Raw genomic sequence first — 23,798 nt, forward strand, 5'->3', positions numbered from 1 at the left:
CTGGTCTACAAGAGCTAGTTCCAGGACAGGAACCAAAAGCTACGGAGTATGGTTTCTTTCTGAAGAAAAATAGAAAAAAGGAAGAAGGAAGAAGGAAGAGAAACAATATGGGTTGAGAACTCACTAAGGAAATCAAATGAGAAATGATTATATTTCCTCACAGTAGAAATCGCATATATTGTCAGTCATGGCAGCGGATATTTGTTGTACAAAACGACAGGAGAGGAGAACCACAGATGTGTAGCACTGTTAGAAGGGTACTTGCTTAGCAAACATGAAGCCTTAGCATCACAGAAACCAGGTGTGGGGACACACCTGTAACCTCAACACTCAGGAGGAGGAAAAAAAGGATCACAAGTTCAGTCACCCCTTGACTACATAATGAATTCAGGACTAAACTAGTTTGCATGAAATCCATGTATCAAAACAAGGTAAAGAAGGGGAAGGAGGGAGAGGGAGAAACAGAGATTAGATTAAAGAGCACAGCCAATTGAAAAAGCCAAGAGTACCTCCTGAGGGAGTTCCAACGCTGCTGCCAAGACCCAAAATCGCCATCTTGTGAATTCTAGGCAGGAGCATCATTGCAGATTCTTCTCCCCTCTCCCAGTAGGGTATTTTGACTGGCTCCAGGTGGACATTCTCCAGACCGTCTTGCTGTAGGTTTTGGTACATGATTTGGATGGCTTTCTCTAGGTTCTTAGAGCCACTCAGTCTGGGTCCGACAGTATCAACTAGAAGTGCCAAACGCTCATAGGACCGGTTCTGGTATTTACCGTAAACAGCAAGGTTGATAATTGCTTTAGCAACATCTTCATAGCTGGCTACTTCTTTTTGTATTTCTTGAAATGTTCTCTGAGAAATGCCATTCTTGTATATAGCTATTCCAGAACTTGGGGATAAAAGGTGAATGACGCCAAACATGAAGAAAAGGAACTTCATTGTTCCCAGTTGTTTATTTTTTTTCTGTGAGAAATGAATAAGAAAAAGAAGCATACTTTAGCTCACAATCCACAGCCTGCTTTTCATGCAGCATCCTTCTTCCTTTCCAAACATCATCAAACCTTCCCAATCATATTCAAACAATACAGTTCCTAGGGAGAGAGCCATCGAAGAACAATGATTGACCTTATTAACCAGGCAGTGTGTAGTAAGCCTATAGAATCACTCCTTACCTAGGGATCTTGCTACTGAACGAGAGCCAGAAGGAGACAGAGAAGAGGGGGGAGAAGGAGGAAGGAAGAAGCATGGTGAAAGGCTACCAGCTGCACCTCCCTATTAACAGAGCACTGTTCAACTGTGCCCATCTTTCCTCTGCCCAAATGAGCTCTTTTTTCTTTGTCTACACAACTTGACCTCTGAGGTTATCTCAGATGTCATTCTTTCTCAGCATTTTTTCCTAATCCCATTTCCACTAAAAAATACCTGATTCTTTTCAAAAATATTTATTTAGCTATATTCTAGTAACTGTGATATGCTTTTAGAAGCATAGAACTGAAACAAATGCAGAAACAAAGCATGGGATTTGCTAGTCTTTATCTCTGTGATACCCATCACTGAAACAATAATAATAAAAACAACGAATACATTTTGTCATGATGGCTTATGTATCAGACACTGTCCTAAGTATAATGCTCTTGTTATCACATTTGATCCCCATAGGGGCCTCACTTTAGGAGGCAGACACTTATGACCTTTATTTTTATAAAAAAGGAACTTATGCATCAGGACAGAGAGATTAAGAAACTGGGAATACATAGTTTTTCCAGTTCTAAGCTCTATGCTAAACACTGCTACTCACTCAGCACTGCAGGGAGTTCAGACCCATAAAGTGACATGGAGACTGAGAATAAGTGTAGCGAGTGCTGCTCAGTTTAGTGCTTGTAGACAATAGTCCATGGGTTCATTTTAATTTAACATTAAAAAAATTTAAAGTTAATTCTGCAGTCATTCCAGGCATTTTTCAAGGACTTAGTAGGCACATGTGACTAGTGGCTTCCATACCACACAGATCAAACAGAATTATTATCATTGCAGAAAGTTTGGACGATATTGTGTCAGACACTTTTTAAACTGCATACATTGTGGCTTGACTGCCCCTTCTAAAGGACATATCATTGTTTAATTGGCATCAGTAGAGTTGCTGAGTGATGAGACTTTTAAGTGTAGGTCTTGAAGTCCGAATGAACTTATTTCTTCACAAGGGTAGGTGTTTTAGAACCTTCTCTTGGTTTTTCTTTCACAGCCTCTCATGTCCTTCTGCCACACAATCTTGCTCATGTGGTTACACAATAAGAAAAACCCTCTATCAGATTTTCCAGGATCCAAATCAATGAGCCTATACATTTCTGTTTATGGCTAGTTACATTAGTAATTGTGTCACAAAACACAAAATAGACAGACAAGATTTTTCAGTTCTCAAAAAAGTGTTTTTTTTAAATTTCATTTCCTTTATTAATTCACTGTTACCTTATTTCACAGATATTAGTCTGCAAAACATTCAAAAAAATCTCAAAGCTATCCCTAAACCGCAGATCTCAGAAACATAAACTGTTACACAGATACATTTCAAATTCAACTGACAAATAATAACTTTTAAAATGGCATCAGCAACCTTGTTAAGTTTGCCTTTCTTCATTCCTTCATCCCTCTATCTGCCCATCTTGCCTACCCCCCCCCCCCGTTGCTCCTTCTTCCACTGCTTACCCTGTATACACATATTTCATATCTTGTAGACTTGCAGTATTTGCAATGTAGCTAGTGCAAGATGAGATATTTTTATTTCATAGGTGCAAAATATACAACTACTTTGATTTTAAAGATGTAAATATGAGAACAAAAGTATCCCACATATATTACATTACTTAAAATATATAATTAACTTCACTTTTTGTCGTTAATCCTTATGGAAGCATTTAGAAAATTAAATGTCTTATCTAACCTCATTTTAGTCAACAGTGTTCCTGTAAATACTCCCACTCACTCTTCAATGGGAATGTTTTAAAAATAACCTCCCATGAAGCCCTATCCAACCAAATCTCTGAGCTGTTTACATCATCTGTGTTTCCATTATACTAATTTTTTTTTTGAGACAGTGTTTCTCTGTAGCTTTGGAGGGTGTCCTGGAACTTATTCTTGTAGACCAGGCTGGCCTCGAACTCACAAAGATCTGCCTGCCTCTGCTTCCTGAGTGCTGGTATTAAAGGTGTGTGCCACCTTTAACTTATTGTAACTAATGTTAACATCTATGTTTGTGCATAAATCTGTCTCTTCACCCTCAAAATAAAGTAGGATAAATGACCCAGCACTGCACCTTCAATTGCTAGATCCAATGTAGTCACTTGATACCTTTTCATCTAAGGAGTAGATAAGCCTTTAATCTCTCAAGGTGTTAGTTTCCTTAGGGTATGAGAGTGGCCTTCCCTCCTTCACAAACAAGCTTCAGAAATAAAAACTTACTATAATATTTAAGCATTGTAAAAAGTATGGCAACTCTGCATTGCAGCTGCTGTTCTTTCTTATAAATACTTATATACTTTTTATAATCACAATACCTATGTATACTTTTAAAGGTTAACTTTTGTTAAACAATCAAAGCAATGAAAGTATTTCACCAGACTATACTTTTTAGAAAGATTCACTAATTCCCTGGCTACAGTCCTGGACTATAATGGAGAAGAAGCCTGAGCAACAGACTTACTCTGTTTCTAATTGTAACCGTGGCATGACCAGTGACTAAAGCCCTGGACTATAGTGGAGAAGGAGGTTGAGCAGCAGTACACTGTATGCCTGATTGGGAATGTGGCATGACCAGCTACTTCAAGCTCCTGACACTTTGATTTTTTGGCCATGATGGATTTAACTTCAAAAAATAAAAACAAAAAACAAAAACAAATCCTTCCTTTTTGAGTTTATTTGCCAAAGTTTTCCCACGGCAGTAGAGGAGAAAATAATATGTTTATCAAATCTATTTTTTCTAAAAGGTCAGGGCTAATTTTAGAAAAATTAAAATACACAAGCTTAACCTTTGAATGATAAAGATATGTCATTTGGATGCCAAGAAAAGAAAGGCTTAGATCCAGACAAGAGTGGTACAGTGTTGAAGCCAGCTCTTCTTATGGCCCACAGAGCACTGGCACTCAAGTTCCCACAGACTCACAGTAGGTTCTGCAGACAGGAAGAAGTATACATTTATCTCTTCTCAGTACAGTGCCTCTGTGCAGGGCAAAAGGATTGGTGAAAATCCTTCTTAAGCAAGCCTCAGTGATATGTCTTTGGAGTTCACAAAGGGAAAATAAATTCTATGTTAAGAACAAGAACAAATACTATTTCTTCACTGACACATTTTATTTCCTCTTTATTCAACTGGAAAAGGTCTGTCCTTTCCTTTTAGGTTCTAACTTCTTCTGTCAATTCATTTGACAAAACTTTATTGAGCCATTTTTAAACTAGAGACTAAATATATAAGATAGTATCAAAGAACTGACAAGCATAAGAAGAGACAGAAAGGAAAAGTCCTGTAACTGAAGTAGTTACAAAGTCCAGGTAAAACAGGGCAGATGGAGCATTTGCTATAGCGCTGAAACTGGGATACAGAGGAAAAACGGAGTTTCTTGATGGGCACCTGGAGAAGATGGAACTGGCATGCAAAGGGAGGGAAGCTGACAAAATGTAGTCAGACACAACAAAGGAAATGTCAGACGGGTGGGTAAGTGGAAAGAAAACATGGAAGACACAGCAGCAACAGGAAGGAAGTATTTCCCAGGAAAACACAGAAGACAGCAGCAACAGGAAGAAAGCATCCCCTAGAAAAACACTGAATACATGGTAGAAACAGGAAAACACAAAGACAGAGCAGCAACAGGAAGGAAGTATTCCCCAGAAAAACACAGAAGACACAGCAGAAACAGGAAATATACCCCAGGAAAACACGAAGACACAGCAGATACAGGAAGAAATTATCCCCAGAAAAACATGGAGACACAGCAGAAACAGGAAGTATCCCCAGGAAAGCACAAAGACATAGCAGAAACAGGAAATATAGCCCAGGAAAGCACAAAGACATAGCAGAAACAGGAAGGAAGTATCCCCCAGGAAAACCTGAAAACACAACAGAAACAGAAAGGAAGATTCCCCCAGGAAAACACAGAAGACACAACAGCAATAGGAAGAAAGTATCCCCAGGAAAACATGGAAGACACACAGCAGAAACAGGAAGGAAATATTCCCAAGAAAAACACGAAGAAACAGGAAGTATCCCCAGGAAAACATGGAACAAAAGAGACATTACTTGTTACCTATTGGTTATTCTGTAAATTTCTCAGGGAGAAGAAACAATGTTGTACAGGTAGACAATGAGTTAGTCAAGAAGTCATTTACAAAGAAACTCAAGATTCTCTTCGATTTAAAATCCCCCAAATACTAATAACCTGAGGAAAAATGACCCAGCATCCTTTCATGAAAATACAGAACTACTTAAAATGTCTAAACTTAAACTACACATTTTTAAATGTTCTTTATTCTTATAAAAAGAGGGTTGAAATCATTATTCCTTCCCTTGAATTCAGACTATAAAACAGTAAGTGGAATATCCTTCAAAATGTTAAACAGCTATTTTTAAAACTCATACTGTGCCATGTCTTTGAATTCAGAAACTTCACACACACACACACACACACACACACACACACACACTAATATATGCACACATATAGTCACAGGCAACTTTGGAGCAATATTTTTAGAAAGATTTGTTTTGTATTTTGCATATACTGCCTTCATAACCCATGGTTACAGTCTCTTTCACAAAAACAGAACTTTGGGATGTCATTTTCTTTCTATTCTACTTAAATTTGAAAGCAAAAGCAACATTTCTCATACTCTCTTATACTCTGAATTATTACCTAATAACAGACTTATATAGGAAAAAATAAACCTTTTCTTCCATTTCTAAATATTTTTCCTGAAAATGCATTGTTTGAAATTGTCTCGGGCTCTGATAACAATTCCAGAATGATTAGACCAACAGGATGGGCAAGGACACAGAGGCAAGGGAGTGTGCTAAAAATGGGAGTGAGACTTAGAGCCTATTGCTTTTTATTCATTTTTATTTTATCAGTTACTTTGTCTTCTAAAAACCTGAATCTAGTAGTAACATAAAAATGCAAATATTTCCTCTAAATCTTTTATTGCTGAGCAGGATTCACTGATGTAAATACAATTCTAAGTCTTTAATCAAAAGCATGGGTCATATAAAAAGGATCAGAAATGCTAAATCCTCGCGGTCCTGAGTTCCTTGCTGAGACAATGGTAATGATCTTTCGGGAATTCACCAAGACCAGCTAGCCTGGGTCTGAAAAAGCATGGGATAAAACCGGACTTACATAGCAGACAAGGAGGACTATTGAGAACTCAAGAACAATGGCAATGGGTTTTGATCCTACTGCACATACTGGCTTTGGGGGAGCCTAGGCAGTTTGGATGCTCAACTTACTAAACCTGGATGGAGGTGGGCTGTCCTTGGACTTCCCACAGGTCAGGGAAACCTGATTGCTCTTCAAGCTGATGAGGGAGAGGGACTTGATCGGGGGAGGGGGAGGGAAATGGGAGGCGGTGGCGGGGAGGAAGCAGAAATCCTTAATAAATAAATAAATTTAAAAAAAAAAAGAAATGCTAAATCCTAGCACAGATGCTGGCTCATTAAGGTTCACTTCACAGTTCCTGGGAACCTCCCTGGATTTAGGGTGGTTACCTTTAGTTATCTTCAGGAAGAAGTCTGTCTGTATTAAATTCAAAGCTTAATTAATATTGGCCTTACAGTTCCTACAGCTTTCTCTCTAGTTACTTATTTAGTCCAATCAAGGCCTTGCTCTACACGATAACACTACACCATAATGTGGGGAAAGATCACAAAGCAAGGAGTCAATTCCCACTACTAATGGTGAACACTGAATTACATATTCAGCGTTCTTTCTTTCTTTACTAGCTGAACTGACTGTCAGGTAAGCTAGGAGTAGAAAATGTCTAGCTCAGTTATTTAAGCTAGTTGGTCTCTACATGGATGATGCTAAGCACAGGAATCATTTCGAGTATAAATATTGCAGAGGGCAACCATTTGAATTGTAATACAGTTTTAAAAATCTTACAAGGAAATAGACATGCTGCTATAAGGATGGCAATATGTGTAGGAAAGGTATTCCTTAATTATAATTCTTTTTGTTTGTGTCATTTGATTTTGAAGCAAGGTCTTACTGTACACTCCTAGTTGGCCTAGTATTCACTATGGACCGGAGGATAGCCTTGAACTCAAGGCACCTTATCCCCCATTTTAGCTTCCCAAATTCTCACATTACAGGAATGTACCACCACACTTGGTAGGGTTTTTTTATTGTTAATATTAAATAACAACCATTAGAGCCTTGAATGTAACTCTATTAGACACAGGAATACAAAGTCATTTTCATATAGCTATAATGCAAGTAGATGTTTTCAAGAAATAATTATGCTGCCTTGTTCATAACTTTACAAAGAGCTGGTGAAACACCAACACCCATGCCATTTGCAGCATAGCAGCACTGCTGTCACACCCCTGGGTGCCCCATCATTGTTCATCACACTTATCACAGGAACTATTTCGTCCTTTTATTCTGCTGTAGCCATGCCTCCGAATTCACAATTTTAAAACTAATCATCATAAGTCACATTCCTTTAGTCTCTCCTTTATATATTGTAGCCATGATAATACTGATTATCTGAAAATATACATAGATCACCTATGATTTCTATTTCAGGAAACTAAACCAAACATTGCAATAGCTTTTTAAGAGTAGCCGTGTTTCATGAGATGGGGAACTAATGACTTAACTAAATTGAATTAAACAATTCTCTTCCTCCCACTTCCAGCTGATCTTCTAGACAGAGGAAGTCCTATGACTCGCTCAGACAGAGTCATAGATGCTACATCACTCTATTTTTATGACCATAGGAACAAGTCCAAAAAAAAACTCATCCTCCATCACTCAACAGCAAAACCACTACTATTCCTGTTACCTGAGAAAAGATATCCCATTTATTTTAGCCACTATCACTTTAGTTTCATGCTTTTCCAGTCGGTGAGCACAGCTCCACAACTCAATTGCGAACACATGGTCTGCATACCTTCCCCAGTGCTCATAAAACTGTAAACATCCAACATTAGACACAGATTCTCTGACTCTCAACCTTCTCTTCCATTTCCTACCCTAGTCTAGTCCCCATGCTAGTCACTGCTTAGGAACAAATCTGGACTCTTCTCTCCCTTAGGGACATGAGGTGAATACTTTGCGTAACTTACCCCTTGCCTTCTTTCTTGACTAACCCTCCTTCTTTCCACCCTCACCCTCACTTCACCAGATCAGAAATTCATTTTCTTATGTTGGAACTGTGCCCCACCCTATCCCATCATCTTGCATTTAGTATGTTTTCCAGCTGGAGCTGCTTTACCTCAAGATTTACATTAAATACAAGTGATATTTCATAATTTGTAGATGGAAGAAGTTGGGCTTATGCAAGGTGTAGCAGCTTATCAGTCTCTAACTCTTATGTATCGCTGGTTGCTGAACATTCCATGCTACTGTCCCATGTTTCATGTATGTTACCATGCTAGACTATAAAATACTTAGTAGTGACAATATTTCACTTTTACAAAAACTCATTGAAAAAAAAAAAGCCAGGCAGTGGTGGTGCCTGCCTTTAATCCCAGCACTTGGGAAGTGGAGGCAGGCAGATCTCTATGAGTTCAAGACCAGTTTGGTCTACAGAATAAGTTCCAGGACAGTCAGAGATACACAGAGAAACCCTGTCTCAAAAAAAACAAACAACAACAACAACAAAAGTCATCGAACTTGTTCTCCTCAATGAATGTATTTTGTCTTTACACACAACCAAAAACACAGTATCTATCAGTAAATATTTTTAGAATAACTTAACACATGCATCAAGCATGTGTTACTTACTTCTGTACATGGCTATGATCTGTCACTTTCACAATTACTTTTCACAGACCAATATGGGTTTGGTCCCACTTGAGTGTATTCACAAGTTTCTCCTACAAAGGGAGCTGGAAGACCTGAGATTTGGTCTGGCTGTTTCTACTGTCTCTCTTTAGACCCATGAGCTTTAAGAATTTATCTGAAGCTTTTCTTTATATGCTAAATGTAAAATAAGTAATATGTTTTTACTCTAATTATTTATTATAGATTTCCTTAAATATTTAATAAGTATTTAGCACCAATCACACTTTTCTTTACACTCCTTGCTACCACCTAGCTGAATCACCTTAGATCAAACTCTTAACTGGTTCACATTTAAAGTCATCACTCAGTCCACTGATTTAGTATCTTGTAGTGTATGGGTGAGGAGTTTTGCAGCATGACTCCACATCCTGTAATGTTCAGTTCCCTGACTTTGGGTGCAATGTGATCAATTACTTCATACTCCTGTGGCTATACCTTTTCTTCATTGATACACTAGACCTTCAAACTCTAAGCCAAAATGTACCCTTCCTTCCATAATTTACTTCTTGCCAGGCATTTGGTGACAGCAATGTTAAAAGTAATAAATATGGGAAGTTGGCATAAGGAGTGAGGTAATTACTGTAATAAAACTGACCATGTAGTGTGTTGGCTTTTAGAACAGGTCAGCAGGAACATAGAGTAAGGTTCCATATCTTTTGGTTAGAAATATTTATGAATGTTTACAAACAGAGATTAATGAGCCATTCTGATGGGAATTTGGAAGACTGGAATTTTGACAGACATGTAAACTGTGGAGGCTCCTCTCACAAGCCTTCTGAGTGGAACGATACTCAGCTGAGAATTTGGTTAGAGGCCATCTGTGCCATATCCTAGCAGAAAATCTGGTTGTATTCTGCCTGAGTTCTAAGAACTTAAATTAATCTGAATTTAAATGGACATATTTGGCACAGGAAACCTAAGAACAGGAGAGCACTCAAGGCTACGTCATGTTTACTGCGCACTGCTCATATCCAGGCCTAGAGTGTAGGAGAACAAGAAAAGAAGAAATATAGGAAACATAAGCAACTGGAGGTTGGGGAGAGAAAGTTAAAGTTGTGGACAAGTTGGCTGCTAAGAAAGCAGCTATAATTGTTGAAGAGACTGGCACCATTGAAGCAAAACCTCTGCTCTCCACCAGGAAACAGGCAATGATGACCACTTAAGGGTAAGACTCACCCACTGAAGGCTTCAACTTGTGAAGGGTAAATTCATTTGAAAGAAAAAGAAAACCTAACCGGAGAATTCTACTGAAAGAACTTAAGAACTGAGTGGGGGTGGGGAGGTGGGATGGCAGTACAGTATTGGTTTACTTGGGCTTTTAATATTATGAAGGCACACAGCTAAGTGTATATATTAAGTTCAAAAGACTCTGTTCTTGTAAACCATGGGACTGTTATGGGGACTTTGAAGTTGGAGTAAATCCATTTTCCTCTATGAGATGCATAGAAACCTATGGTGATCAGGGTAGAATATTGTGATTTGAACTTGAAATGTCCCCCTCAGCTCATGTGTTAGAATACCCAGTTCCCAGTCGGTGATCCTGTTTTGGAAAGTTACATTATAAAATCTTTGAAAAGTGGAATCTTGCAAGAGGAAGTGAACTCTTGTGGGTAGCCTGAGTTTTATGCTCTGGTCTCACCTGCTGTCTGTTCTATAGTTCCTGACTTTAGACACAACATGACCACATCTCAAACTCCTACCTCAATGCTGTAGTTACAGAGATGCTTTACTGAGGTAAGCTGGGCAAAGGGCACAACAGAATCTTTCTCTTCTGGTTTTGTAATGGCCTCTGTATTCTGTACTTTTTCCAAAAGAAGAAAGCAAAACATACTTATTTGACTGACTTGTAAGAAATTTAAACAATTCTTCAAATATCACTAACACTTATTCTTACTTCTGAAAACAGCCACAATTCAGAGAAACAAAATTATGTCTACATTTTAAAAAGAAAGAGGCAAGAGCTGCTGCATGCCCAGCTCCCATATTGGGCTGATTCACTTATACCAAACAACTATGCCCCCTTTTTGTTTTGAGGAGACAGGGTTTCTCTCTGTGTTTTTCTGACTGTCCTAGAACTCAGTCTGTAGACCAGGCTGGCCTCAAACTCTTAGAGATCCATCTGCATCTGCCTCCCAAGTGCCACCAATGCCCAGCTACACCTTTATTTTCTTTTAGTAAGAGCTATGATAAGGAGTCTTTCTTCAAATGCCTCTACCACTGAACGTAACATTCTGAATAGCATGCATCTTGTAGAAACATGGGGGCTGAAAGAAGAGAGGTTGATTCTAATAGACAGGAGAAGGGACAGCTCATGGCATTCGTGACATTGCCCTTGGGTTCTCAAAAACCACAACAGAGTGAAGCAACTGATGCTGATGCCTGACCAGAATAATCCCAGGAGCTTGGGTCTGGAAGAGTGGCAGTCTGAGAGCAAGCAGTCCAACGGTAGAATGTTCTCTTCCCACTGGCTACAATGAACAGCTCATGACCACTCCATGAAGATGCCAAACTGTCTTCACTTCCCCTCCCTCCTTATCCCATCAGAATAAGCCAGAGCTGACTCTTTTCAGCAGGGACAGAGAGTCCCGATAGTCAACTGTTTAGTGATGAGCACTCTTACCTCTGTAAGAAAACTTGTTGGGCTCCCTTCCCCATTCTCTTTTTGTTCTGCAATAAGAGGCATACTAAACATTTCTACCACTCACAAAGAGATATGCTTGTCATTCAGATGACTGAAGGTAACTCTCTATTGACATCACAATGGACTGAGCATCATGGATAAGAAACTCCATTGTTTGCTTTTGAAAACAAGAAATACGGATAAAATTACAATGAAAAATCATCTGGGAACTTTACAATAGACTTTGTATTTTGAGCTTGCAAAATATGTTTGTTTTTTTTTTTTATTTAAAGACATAGAAGGCAAACATGGGGCTTTTGGCAGTGAAAGAGCCAAGGCTAAATATGAGGTTGGCTGCGCCAGACAACAGTGTCAACAATTCTGTCACATGTCCACACACCCACAACCAAGCATCTCAAGTAACCAGAAGCACAGATAAATCATCAAGAGCACACTTTTTCCCCATGGAGGGTAAATTTATCTAACCCTAAGCATGAGCATTTCTGAGGTCCCGCCATCTTAAAAAATAAAGATTGGAATACGAGAAATGGGATGCTAGCTTAAAGTGCTGGTTTCCAAGTACTAGAACCCTACAAATTATGATTAGGAGGAAACACTTTATTTCTGCCAATAAAACTGATGAAGCATCCATCTTCAATCTGGTTGATATTTAAAACTATTACAAGGTGCAGCAGCCTCTTCCCAAAGCAGAGGACTCAGGCAAAGTGCATAGTGTTTCAGAGATGCATTTGCAGAATGTATAAAACTCTCAGAGATCTAGAGATCTAATTACCATCCACCAGTACAGAATTACTGTAAGCTGATGTCCTAATGGGTAAAGCCCTAATGTTTCTAAGGGTAAACAGGTTGTTTGTTCAAGTTATGCCCCCGGCAGAACCAGCTAATGCATTGAGGAACACCGGCAGAGATGGTAGGAGAGCGCCTTTTAGTTTCCCTTGCTTTATAAGGCCTTACTGATCCCGCAAACACAGAAGCAGAAAATTCCCAATGAATCTTGCTGAAAACCCAGTTCTTGCTTCAGCCCAAGCCAAGGAGGCCTGTTCAGCAAGTCATTTACTGTGAGATTTGCTATTAAACCTGTCAAACAGACATATGTGAAAATACTGCTTCACTAAACAGCTGTTAAGTTTCATGAGCTTAAAAAGAAAATACCATCTAGCTATAGGCTGTTAACTCAACAGAAATTCACCGTTCTGTTTTAAAATCTGATATCCGACTATACTTTCCCCTAAATCCTAACATTTGCTCTCTGCTATGAAATGGCTGCCACACAGCACCATTGGCAAATACCGGCTGAGAGCACACAGATTATTCCAACAGTGCACTCTCTCTTTCTTCAGGGAGTGCTGAGCATCTGTGGCTGCAGACTCCACACAGGAGAAAGTTCTTCTCTGTGGTGTCAGGGGGAAATGAATGTGCTGACTCCTTTCTTTCCCAGTGGTCATACATTAATCAAAGGTTGCAAAAGAAAAAGTGTTACGCTAAATAGATTCGCAGTAATGGAGCTAAAACAATTATTCAAAATGCTTAATCAGTCAGTGTAAACTAAAACCATCATCACACTACATCAGTGCATAGGCAGCAAAGTTACATGGAGAAGAAAAATGTTCGTTAAACAAGCCTTCTAGGCATGGAGGACACAAAGGGATTCAGAAAGTGTTTGACAGCAGGAAATTAAAACGGTAGCTACAAACAGTAAAACAACAACAAAAAAGAACTAGAGAAACATGAGACAGATTTGGAGTGTGGGACAAAGACCATAATGTAAGGAAAGCCCATCACAACCCAGGGGGTGGGGTTAGAGAACTGGAAAGCAGCTGGGAAACCAGCTGAAAGTGGTTTCTCTTTACCAGCAATTTCTATGTCCAAAGGGTAATTTTCAAAGAGACAAGCACATTTATCAGGTGACAAGGCGTATAACTTAAAGAATGATAAAGACGGATCTTCGATCCCAGGTAGAGGCTGCAGAAGGAGGTGGGGGAGACTGGCTGCCTTTGGGGAGGGTAAGAAAAAAAAATCTGCTTGGGAGGACAAGAGAGAATCGAAGATCCCTTGGAGCAGCACCTCGATGTCTGTGATTTATTTCTTCAATGTCTCTCACTGTAAAGATGAAAAACCAAGAGTCGGGTCACTCCAGACATTGCTATGGGAAATGAGGTGAGGAAACACCAGCTTCGGAATAATCACACCATAATTGCCTAGAGGTCTACTAAATCTGTGAGTTATCATCTGTTTCCTAAACGCAGCGTGTTTGATTTCCCTCCAGAGAATGCAGGAAATCGTACCCTTTGAAACAGATGAGAAGTTTTGGATAACATCAGATTCTATTGGAGAGCCCCCCGGGTAATGAGTCGGCAACTCAGAGCCCACACAACACCGTCTGAAACACTTAGTAGCAGATGAGGGAAAGTTTGTTGTGACAGCTGTGTAGAATGAAGGGAGGGGAGGATGTCTGGAGGTTAGGTGGATTTGCAACCTGAGAAGGTGATCTGGGCTAGAAAAGTCAGGGTCTTCTCAGGAAGAAAGAACTCCCAGAAAGTGAACAAAAAAGAAGCAGACTGGAAGCAAAGTGCACCCAGCGTGCTGTGGAGTTTCCTGCACAGCTTCCTTTGTGGAAAATGCAAACCGAAAATCACTTCTACTTGCAGGGTATGTCCCACACAGAGAGAGTCTGCATATTTCTTGCAGAAGACTTTACTCTATCTGCTGTTCCCCAGAGGACTCAGCCCTGTGTTCTCCCCTCTCACCAACATGTCCCTCTTTCATGACCTTGCCACACTGGGCATGGCAACAAATGATAGCCACACTGGTGCTGTGTCCTCCCAGGTTATGGATACCCTGCTGGGAAGAAGGCTAGGTCAGAGGGACGGCCTTCCTTCTCTCCTAATGAAATGCCAGAGTAGGCATGGAAAAGACAGGAGCACGGTCTAGGCCAGCATCCGAGAGAAAAGACCAGAAAGAATCGGAAGTGGAAGGATAAACACCAAGTGATAGAGAGGACCACCAGCAGTTCTCTGAGAGTCACTATTGTGCAATATGATGCGCAAACCACATCCTCACTCGATGGTAGCTAGAGTGAAGGAAGGAGACCAGTACTGCCCATTCCCCAGGCAGGTAATAGACTGAGTACCTACCTTAGTCCTCAGAAGTATGCAATAGAGGGAATGATTACTTCCACAACAGACACCCTGAGAGGCAGAAGACTTTTCTGAGGTAACCCAACTCGCTGCTGTAAAGCCAGCCTAACCTCATGGTTTGGGACCCTACTCTGTTCTGTTATGCATATCTCCTCCATAATCCATACTGTTCTAATTGATTGGAACACTTAGCAAAATAGCAGTGAAGCAGTTTATCCACGGCCTGCTTCCAGAATTCCATTCTAAAGTCTCGTGGTACCCACACCACTGTGTAGAATGTGGTTACAGAGATGTAAAACAGGGTGTTTAAATGCAAGTGGTACAGAACCCCAAAGTGCTCTCAGTTCCCCAATTGAAAATGTATGTGAGGTTAGGATAGCTGTCTCTGTCTGCAGGTTTTCTGTGCTGTTTCTCTTCAGTAATGAGAAGCACTGGTCAGTCCGGCTTTCACCATCACAGCCCTCCAGACACCAATCATTCACTCTTTGCCTCCACCCTTTAAAATTGTTTAAGACTCTCTAATTTGGAGGACTTTTTTTGTTTTTGTTGTTTTTCCTTGTAGAGATGGGGATGGAATGAAATACAAATCACCTGAACTGTGTCTTTGGCAGTGATTGTGGGATCTTTGTCAGAGATTCTGTTTCGTAATTCTGTCCTACAATCCTGTCTCAGAAATACTGGTTCAAAGAGTTCTTCTACATTAAAATATGGGCCCTAACCCCAGGGATGTATGTAATAACAAATCCTTGCCTGGAGAAGATGGCTGGGCCAGGCTATCACCCCTGAGTCTCACCAGTTAGCAAAGTCTAGCCAATCTAAAAAACCAAAACCACGAGGTCAGCAACCACAGTAAGTCTGTTTCTGGTAACTTTGCCTCTCTTGTTCCAAGCTCATTAAGCATTTAGGTACAGATTTTAGCAGACATAGGTACAAAGGCTGGTTTTATTGAATTCCGCACCCAAAGTAGGGAGCTGACTGTGGATTTGAAAATGGTAGTCTGTGGCAAACAGACCAGAGCTGAATGTGCATGTGGTTCACAGGCTGGAACTCCAGAAAGGTCAGCCATTCTCCATCTGTCTTCGTATCCATGTAGGAACGCTCTCTTCAGGTCCCTAACATGAGGGAGCTCTTCTTAGCATCCCAACCCTTAGACTGATAATTTCTCGTGTACAAGAGAAATAACTATTCAAATGCCAGTGGGACTGTGGAGTCTAGAGATGACCACTATAGTCTTGCATTTTTCACTTTATTCTTTGATTCTTTGTATATTGGTTCAAATGTTTCAGCCACTTTTATTGGCATGAACATATTATCATACAATACATTATACATATTTAAAGTACATAATTTGATAAGATTTGACATTTCCTTATATCCATGAATTCATTATACAATTAAGATGAATGTATGTTCATTAAGCAAAGGTAATGACGAATGATAATGTGGACCCACCAAAGACTTCCTTGTGCCTTGTTTCTGTGGAATAGTGGGACACTGGTTTGCTTTTCATTATTATGAATTAGCTTCTATTCCCTAAGATTTTATATAATTGGAACATACTGTGTATGTTCTTATATTTTCTATCTTTTTTGGCTCATTCTAACTATTTTAAGATTGATGGATAGTATAAACATGTATTCAGTTTATTATGCTTTATTAGTGAATAGCATTCAATGGAATATAGTATAGATCTACTACAATTTATTTATTTATATATATTTGTATTAGTTTCTATTTGGAGATATAACAAAAAATACACATGATATTCATAAATATCCATATGTACTTTTCTCTGTGTCCTTATTAGAAGAGAAAGTTAAGACACAGAAAGGTCCAAAAGACAGAAACCATGTGAAGGTGAAGGAAGAAGACGATATCACAAAAGACAGGGCTCCCGTGAAGGACTTGCTGTGCCAACAATTTGATCCCGGGCATTTAGATTTCTGAATGGCAGGAAAATGCTTTTATTTTTTTTTTATCAAAACTATTTAGTCCACAAAGTTTTGTCATGGAAGTTCTAGAAAACTAATACAGAAAACTTCTCAACACATGTAGCAATTGACTCAGAGTTGACCCTAGACCAAAATACAAAACTACGGAAACTTTTACAAGATCTCTTATAACCTTAATAAATCTTACTTTATACAAAGCTTTCTTAGCTGTCATGCTAAATGATTGACTCCTAAAGGAAAGAAACTTCAAATGTGTTAAGTTCTGTTCCCTCTCTAGAAAGCCGATACAGTCTGTAGGTCATCCCAGCAGAGCTTCTGCTGGAGGAGCAAGTCCTGCTTCTCTTTCCTTCACCCTTCCTTACCTTCTTCCATAGGCTCTAAGACAGCAACAAATGATTCTAGAGAATGTGGAATCCCAAAGAAAATAAACTGTGGGAGACAACAAATTTTATTACACTGATGTTGAGATCTTCCCAAACTAATAAAAAACCTTTTATTGAGGGAGTGCTATATGTCGTGTAATGTGGCAGGTGCTTTCTTATATCGCTTTCCCCCAGTCACATGAGGTAGGCATCACTATAGCAGTCATGTCTGAGGAAATTCAGACTCTCACAGCTAGCATCTGAGCCTAAGCCCACACTCCTTACAGTTCCAGTTTACAGACGGTGATCAGAAACAATGCATATCCTACCTTAAGAAAATAACTCTCCCATTCTGAAAGTTTTAGTTCTCTAAGAAAATTAATTCCAGTTAAATAATATCTAAATAAGGTCAAGGATCAGCTCTATATCACAGTATGTGATAATTATTGGTGGTGGCGGTACAAATGGTTTGGAGAAACCCCACTCCCAGATACACACTCCTTCCTGTCACACTGGGATCTGTGGGAGGTGAATTTCACTTGGTTAAATGTCTAAACAATGTTCAGAAGAGGGACAGAGTGGCAAACAAGCCGAATATATAGGAAGGCCACCCAACTAATGAAAATACAAAGCCTTTAAGTATAGCTCTAATGCTATTAGTGGAGAAAATAGTTGACTGTACAAACTGTATGATCCAAAAGTACTAAGTACTTCATTTACGTTGTCTTAATTTCCATAACCCTGTGATCCAAGAGTCACTAACATATGACTCATAGAAATTAAAAGGAGCCTTGGGTGAATAAATGATATGGTCAAGAGTACATAGGAAATACCAAAAAGAACCCCAATTTACACCTAGATTGTGAGTACAGAGTCCATTACTTGAAATAAGTACCTCATCTTTCAGGCAGAGGAAGTGAAAAGGAAATAGGAAAAAACTCAATCTGTCCTTGGTACCTTCCCACTCCCAGTCCGTTTGCTTGTGCCAAAGCAGGTCCTTTACCTCCACTCTGGAAAACTTGCTACTGTGTTCCCTCCAGGAGAAGTTGACTCTGTAACTAGGGTCTTCAAGGACAGGTGAGAACCTTGGCTGTGAAGCCAGGGAAACCACATCTGCCTGCCAGCCTCCCTGTCTGGCAGATCCTCTGCCTCTGATTGGAGTTGCAGAATTCTGGCCAGCTCCTGTATATCTGGAACCGATATATGGCTTCCATCCCATAAGCCCAAAGCCCAGCCAGCACAGTCTTGCAAGCTCCAAACCACCTTGGATCAGAATATTTTAGAGGGAACAGGAAATGCTTGTCAGCCACACTTCTGCAGTTTGGTAACAGCTCATTGAAGGTTTGGGTGGGAAGTTTTTACCTGGAAGTCGTTAACAGCTGCTCCTGCCCTATGAAACGTCAGGCGAGTGCTTACCCACACAACAATTTTCTAACTGAGACTTTTATGGTTTCAGTTTTTCCAGTTGGTAGACTTTGTCTTTCTCTGACATAATTATAAGTTCCATATTTTTGCCCTAAGGCGAAAATGTAAATCATTTCCTGGTATACCACAACTTCCCAGTACTGACTATAAAAGGCAAGGCTGCATAGCATTTAAAATTAAAAACATCAGTTTCCTAAATGTGTGTATCATTATGATGTTTACCAATGAAAGTTTGCTGGTTCAGACCCAGTTCGTATGCATTTCAGTCAAAGGCCTGCTGGCACGGCAGCAGAAGTTGGGCAATGCGGCATGCAGCTTGCCAAGCTTTTCTTCTCTTTGGTTCCCTTGTGAGTTCCTTCAGAGCTGACTTTATGGGGTTCCAGATACTATTTCTAGTGACTCATAACCAGTAGGCGCTATACTGGTCTTTGTTAGTTGAGTCCTCTTCAAGACCCCAGGAAAAGCATGCCTCTTTCTCATTAGTATCATTAGCTCAAATGCCATTGAGCCCTCTCCAGATCGGCTGAGAAAGAAAATGGGCTGTAAAGTCAGACAGACCCCTGTTGAAACCTTCACTCCTCCACTGACACAAACCCCTTCACTACTCGGAACTGTTGCCTATGGTTTCTGTCTGCCCGGTTCCCGAGCCGTTTAGTCCCAGAGAAAATCACACAGAGAGTCTACATTAGCTATAAACTGGTTGGCCCATTAGGTCAGGCTTCGTATTAGCTCTTATAATGTATATTAGCCCGTTATTCTAGTATATGTTAGCCACGTGGCTCGGTACCTTTTTCAGAGGGACAGGTCACATCTTCCCTTTTCCGTGTCTGGGCAGGACTGCAGAAAGAGCTTCCTTCTTCACAGAACACTCCTGTTCTCATTGCCCCACCTCTACTTCCTGTCTGGTCGTCCCACGTATACTTCCTGCCTGGCTACTGGCCAATCAGCGTTTATTTAAAACATAAATGACAGAATACAGAATTGTCCCGCACCATTGAACACTACTCTATAAAAGAGAGCCTTCTTATAGACCTGCAGAGCTCTTGTGACATTGGTTTTTAATAGACATTAGCATAGAATAAACAGCCATCAAACATAACCTCCATTCACTTTCTCTGTTCTTATCCATGTGACACCCAGTTCTCTGCCTGACAATAGGCTTCGGACTTATAGAGTCATAGAGAGGAGAGATAAGCTTAAAATCACAGCTCAGGAAATCAAAAGAAATGGAGCCATCTTAAAAAGCTGGAGAGATGATTGTTTAGATAAGAATACTTGCTGATCTTGCAGAAGGTTCAGTTCCCAGACCCACATCGGGTGGCTCACAACCACCTGTATGTCCAGTTCCTAGGGATCTGACGCCCTCTTTTGGCCCTCATGGTGTGTAGTGCAAATATGTACACTCAGGCATACATACATACATACATATGCATAAACAAAATGGGAAAATCTGTTATGATGTATTGCGCCTATTCATTGACTCAATTCAGTACACACTCAGACAACTAGGATCTGGGGTTTTAAACCCAGAGAAACCAGGTTCCAAAGGTAACTACAACATGATTTACTATGTGTCCCTGACAAAGTTATTCAAACTCTCTAAGGCACAGTTTCCTTGAGTGAAGTGAGGCGAGAGTTATGCCTCTTTTGCAGGGTTGTTAAGAGTATTGTGTAAAATGTACACAGGTGGTCAGTACAATGGCTTGTATATTGTAAATACTCAGTCATCAAACCACTGCAACACTGACAGTAAGCTTATGCCGGCCAAAGTAACTAAAGACATGGCAGCATGTCCATATTTCCTGCTGAAGGTGAATTTCTAATACCCATTAGCAAACAGTGGTCACTCAAGGGCTGTGCCCCCAGCCTCCTCCTAGCAGAAGAGATGATAAGTACCAACATTTTCATAGCATTTTTGAGGGAATAAAAAAAATTAATGGGTGTAAAAGCCTTCTTTGAAAGATATAGTATAAAAATTTTAGAAAGTATTATTACAATACAAAATGATATAGAAATGCTAATGGCAGATAATCATAGAGTCTTTAAGTCCATCCAAAGAGCAAGTTGGTCTGAATGGGGATTAACTGAGGAGGAGGGATAGGGGGAAAAAGTCAGCACAGAAGCATCCATTAAGCAGAAAATTATACTTCAAAGAAGGGTTTTAATGCTTCATACATATTTATGTGCTCTATTTCTGATTCTGAAATTCAACAGCCCCTTCTCCTAATACTAAAATCTCCCCTCTCACTGAGGGTTGGAGTAAAAATGAAGAAAGAAGTTGGGCGTCCCAAAGCCATGAGAAAGGTAGGGTCCTGGTGGAGCACAGCAAGCTGGTAAGTAGCTGTTCACCAAGAGCAACACAAACTCACACAGTTCCAGGAGACGGAAGGAGATGACTGGAAAGGAGGTGCATTTCAGGGTCAGGAAGAAACTGATGCAAGGGAAACTCTCACAGATCTCCAAGAATGACCCCAGCTAAGACTCCTAGCGATAGTGGATACATAGCCTGAACTTGCCATCTCCTGTGATCAGATTGGTGATTACCCCAACTGTTATCAGAAAGCCTCCATCTAGTAACTGATGGAAACAGATGTAGATACCCACAGCCAAACATTAGGCCAAGCTTGGGGGATCCTGATAAAGAGAGGAAGGATTGTAGAAGCCAGATGGATCAAGGACATCACAAGACAGCCCATAGAAACAACTCACCTGACTCACAATAACTCACAGCGTCTGAACCAACATCCAGGGAGCCAGTATAGGACTGACCCCTCTACACATATGTGACAGTTGGGTAGTTCGGTCTACTTGTGGGACTCCTAACAATGGGAGCAGGAGCTGTTCCTAAAGCTTTGGCTCTTGGGAACCTGTTCCTCATACTGGGATGCCTTGCCCAGTCTTAATACAAGGGGAAGTGCTTAATCTTGAAATGTCCTACTTTGTTGATACCCATGGGAGGCCTGCCCCTTTCTGAACAGAAGCAGATTTGGGGAGAGGGGCAGAGAGGAGGTGGAGGGAGGGAATTGGAGGAGAAGAAGGAGGGGAAACTGTGGTCGAAATGTAAATTAAGAAAGAGAGAGAGAGAGAGAGAGAGGGAGGGAGGGAGGGAGAGAGGGAGGGAGGGGTATAGGAGTTCCTTCTGTTTGTGTGTTGCTTTCATTGGTTAATGAGTAAAGAAACTGCTTTGGGCCTGAAAGGGCAGAACTTAGGTAGGTGGAGAAAACAGAACTGAATTCTGGGAGGAAGAAAGCGGAGTCAGGGAGAAGCCATGGATTCTCTGCCTGAGATGGACACCGGTTAGAATCTCTGGTAAGCCACAGTCAGGTGGCAATACACAGATTAATGAAGATGGGTTAAACTAATATGTAAGAGTTAGCCAATAAGAAGTTAGAGCTAATGGCAAGCAGTGTTTTAATTAATACAGTTTCTGTGTGGTTATTTCGGATGTAAGCTAGCTGAGTGGCAGGGACAAACAAGGGGCCCCCTCCTTACAACAAGGGAGGGACAAAGGAAGGAAGGGAGGGAGGGAGGAATGAAGCATATACTTATATATTTACATTATATTATAGTATATAATTCACATATATGATATATATACATATATTTGTATGTCTGTATATTAAAACACTATAATGATTCCCATTATTCTGAATGCTAAGAATGTGAAAAGAAAGAATAAAGCAAACAAAAAAATATTTAAAGCATCTTCAATCCAAGTTTGAGAAGCATATATTACCAACGTAAAAGGGGGACACCAGTCATTTCAAACAGACATCACACATCACACAGTTGCTTGACAGAGTTCTACTGATTCCAAGAGCAAAGAGTGAAGCTAGTCTGTTATTACTAAACTAAGACATGTATGATTCCATGTTCAAAGTTCTACTAAGTGAGATAATACTAATATTGTCAAGAAACAAATACCTTAGTAAAAAAAAACTTTCAAAAAATAAAGACTCTTATGATCAATTACTGAACACCAGCTTTAGGTAATGCTCTCACAGAAGTCCACAGAAATAAAGCTGAAATGAGCAGAAATGGAAGGATCATAATACTATGTTCAGTATGTTTTACAAAAGAATACAGACAAATGCACCAAGTAATGTTGAAAATATGGAGGAGGGAGTAATTGGATATTTCTCTGAGAGTTAAGAAAAACATCCCAGGGAAGGTGGGAGGTATCCTGGGTCTCAAACAATGAGAATGTCAGAAAGGCACCCTAGGTGGACAGAGCCACTAGGACACTGTCCTGCCACCCTACAGTACTCACTGGAGACAGTGGTGATGTACCCAGTGACCAATGAATTTTACTGTTTAAATCATATAACATAAGCTTTGTGATCTGCTACCAATCCACCTAAGTAATAAGTGTAAGTGTCTTGATTTTGGTAATCTTTATATAACTATGTTTGGCATTTTTCTTCACTTTCCTAACAGCAAACGCTAGAAGTCAAACAACAGTAACAACAATAAGTTTCCAAAAGGTTAAATAAAAAACCTCAAAGATCCAAACTGAATTCAATGCTTTTTTATTAGTAATTATTTATGGGCCATAGTTTAATCATATTGTAATGTTTTCCATAAATAATATTACACGTACCAACAAATACTAGGTTACAATAGCTAATCAGCCACCTACACCCCACTTGAAAGTAAAAGAATTTCAAGATGGATGAGATGGAAAATTTGGGAGCTAAAACCACAAAATGTACAATGTTATACTTGAAAGCCTAGTCTGCCATACTGAGTAAGTGAAGATTTGTTTTTTGTTGTTGTTATTGTTGTTTGGCTTTTGTTTGTTTTTATTTATATATATGGGGGACTTTGTGTCTGTTTTTCATGACAGAAAACAAACTACAAAAGTGCTGATGACAGCATGGACGGTGGACTTGAACAAGAGGTTGAAGACTACAGTAGCACAGTGCTGGGGGAGACAGAACCATAGCAGATAACAAGCTCTGTGAGTCAGCACAAATAAAGAGATTGGCACATGGTCATCACCTGCTAATTAGTTGACCTGGGACATTAAAGAACTATTAGCAGTCTGACACTAAAGTATAGTAAAGACATCTGCTGAAATAAAATCCATAAACAATGGCTTTCCTGCTCAGTCATAGGATGTCTATATTAGAAAGAACCTTAGCAATTATCCTGTCCTGATGCGATCAAACGTCAGTCCTCATGATTGGCTCCAATTCTGTGGGCTCTGGAGGAGTCCAGGAATCTGGACT

At 40.0% G+C, this 23,798-nt stretch overlaps 1 protein-coding gene across 2 annotated transcripts in view; it reads right to left on the reverse strand.

The window, feature by feature from the left end:
* Positions 1 to 23,798, reverse strand: part of Cpq (carboxypeptidase Q) — a 363,530-nt gene that overhangs the window by 292,585 nt on the left and 47,147 nt on the right. For both annotated transcript variants that reach the window (XM_013354109.2, XM_026789766.1), the window contains one exon: positions 510 to 963. In XM_013354109.2, coding sequence (XP_013209563.1) covers positions 510 to 939 — 430 coding nt within the window. In that variant the 5' untranslated portion in view covers positions 940 to 963. The remainder of the gene's footprint in view (positions 1 to 509; positions 964 to 23,798) is intronic.

Source organism: Microtus ochrogaster, unplaced genomic scaffold (genome assembly GCF_000317375.1).
Source record: "Microtus ochrogaster isolate Prairie Vole_2 unplaced genomic scaffold, MicOch1.0 UNK29, whole genome shotgun sequence".
Lineage (NCBI taxonomy): Eukaryota > Metazoa > Chordata > Mammalia > Rodentia > Cricetidae > Microtus > Microtus ochrogaster.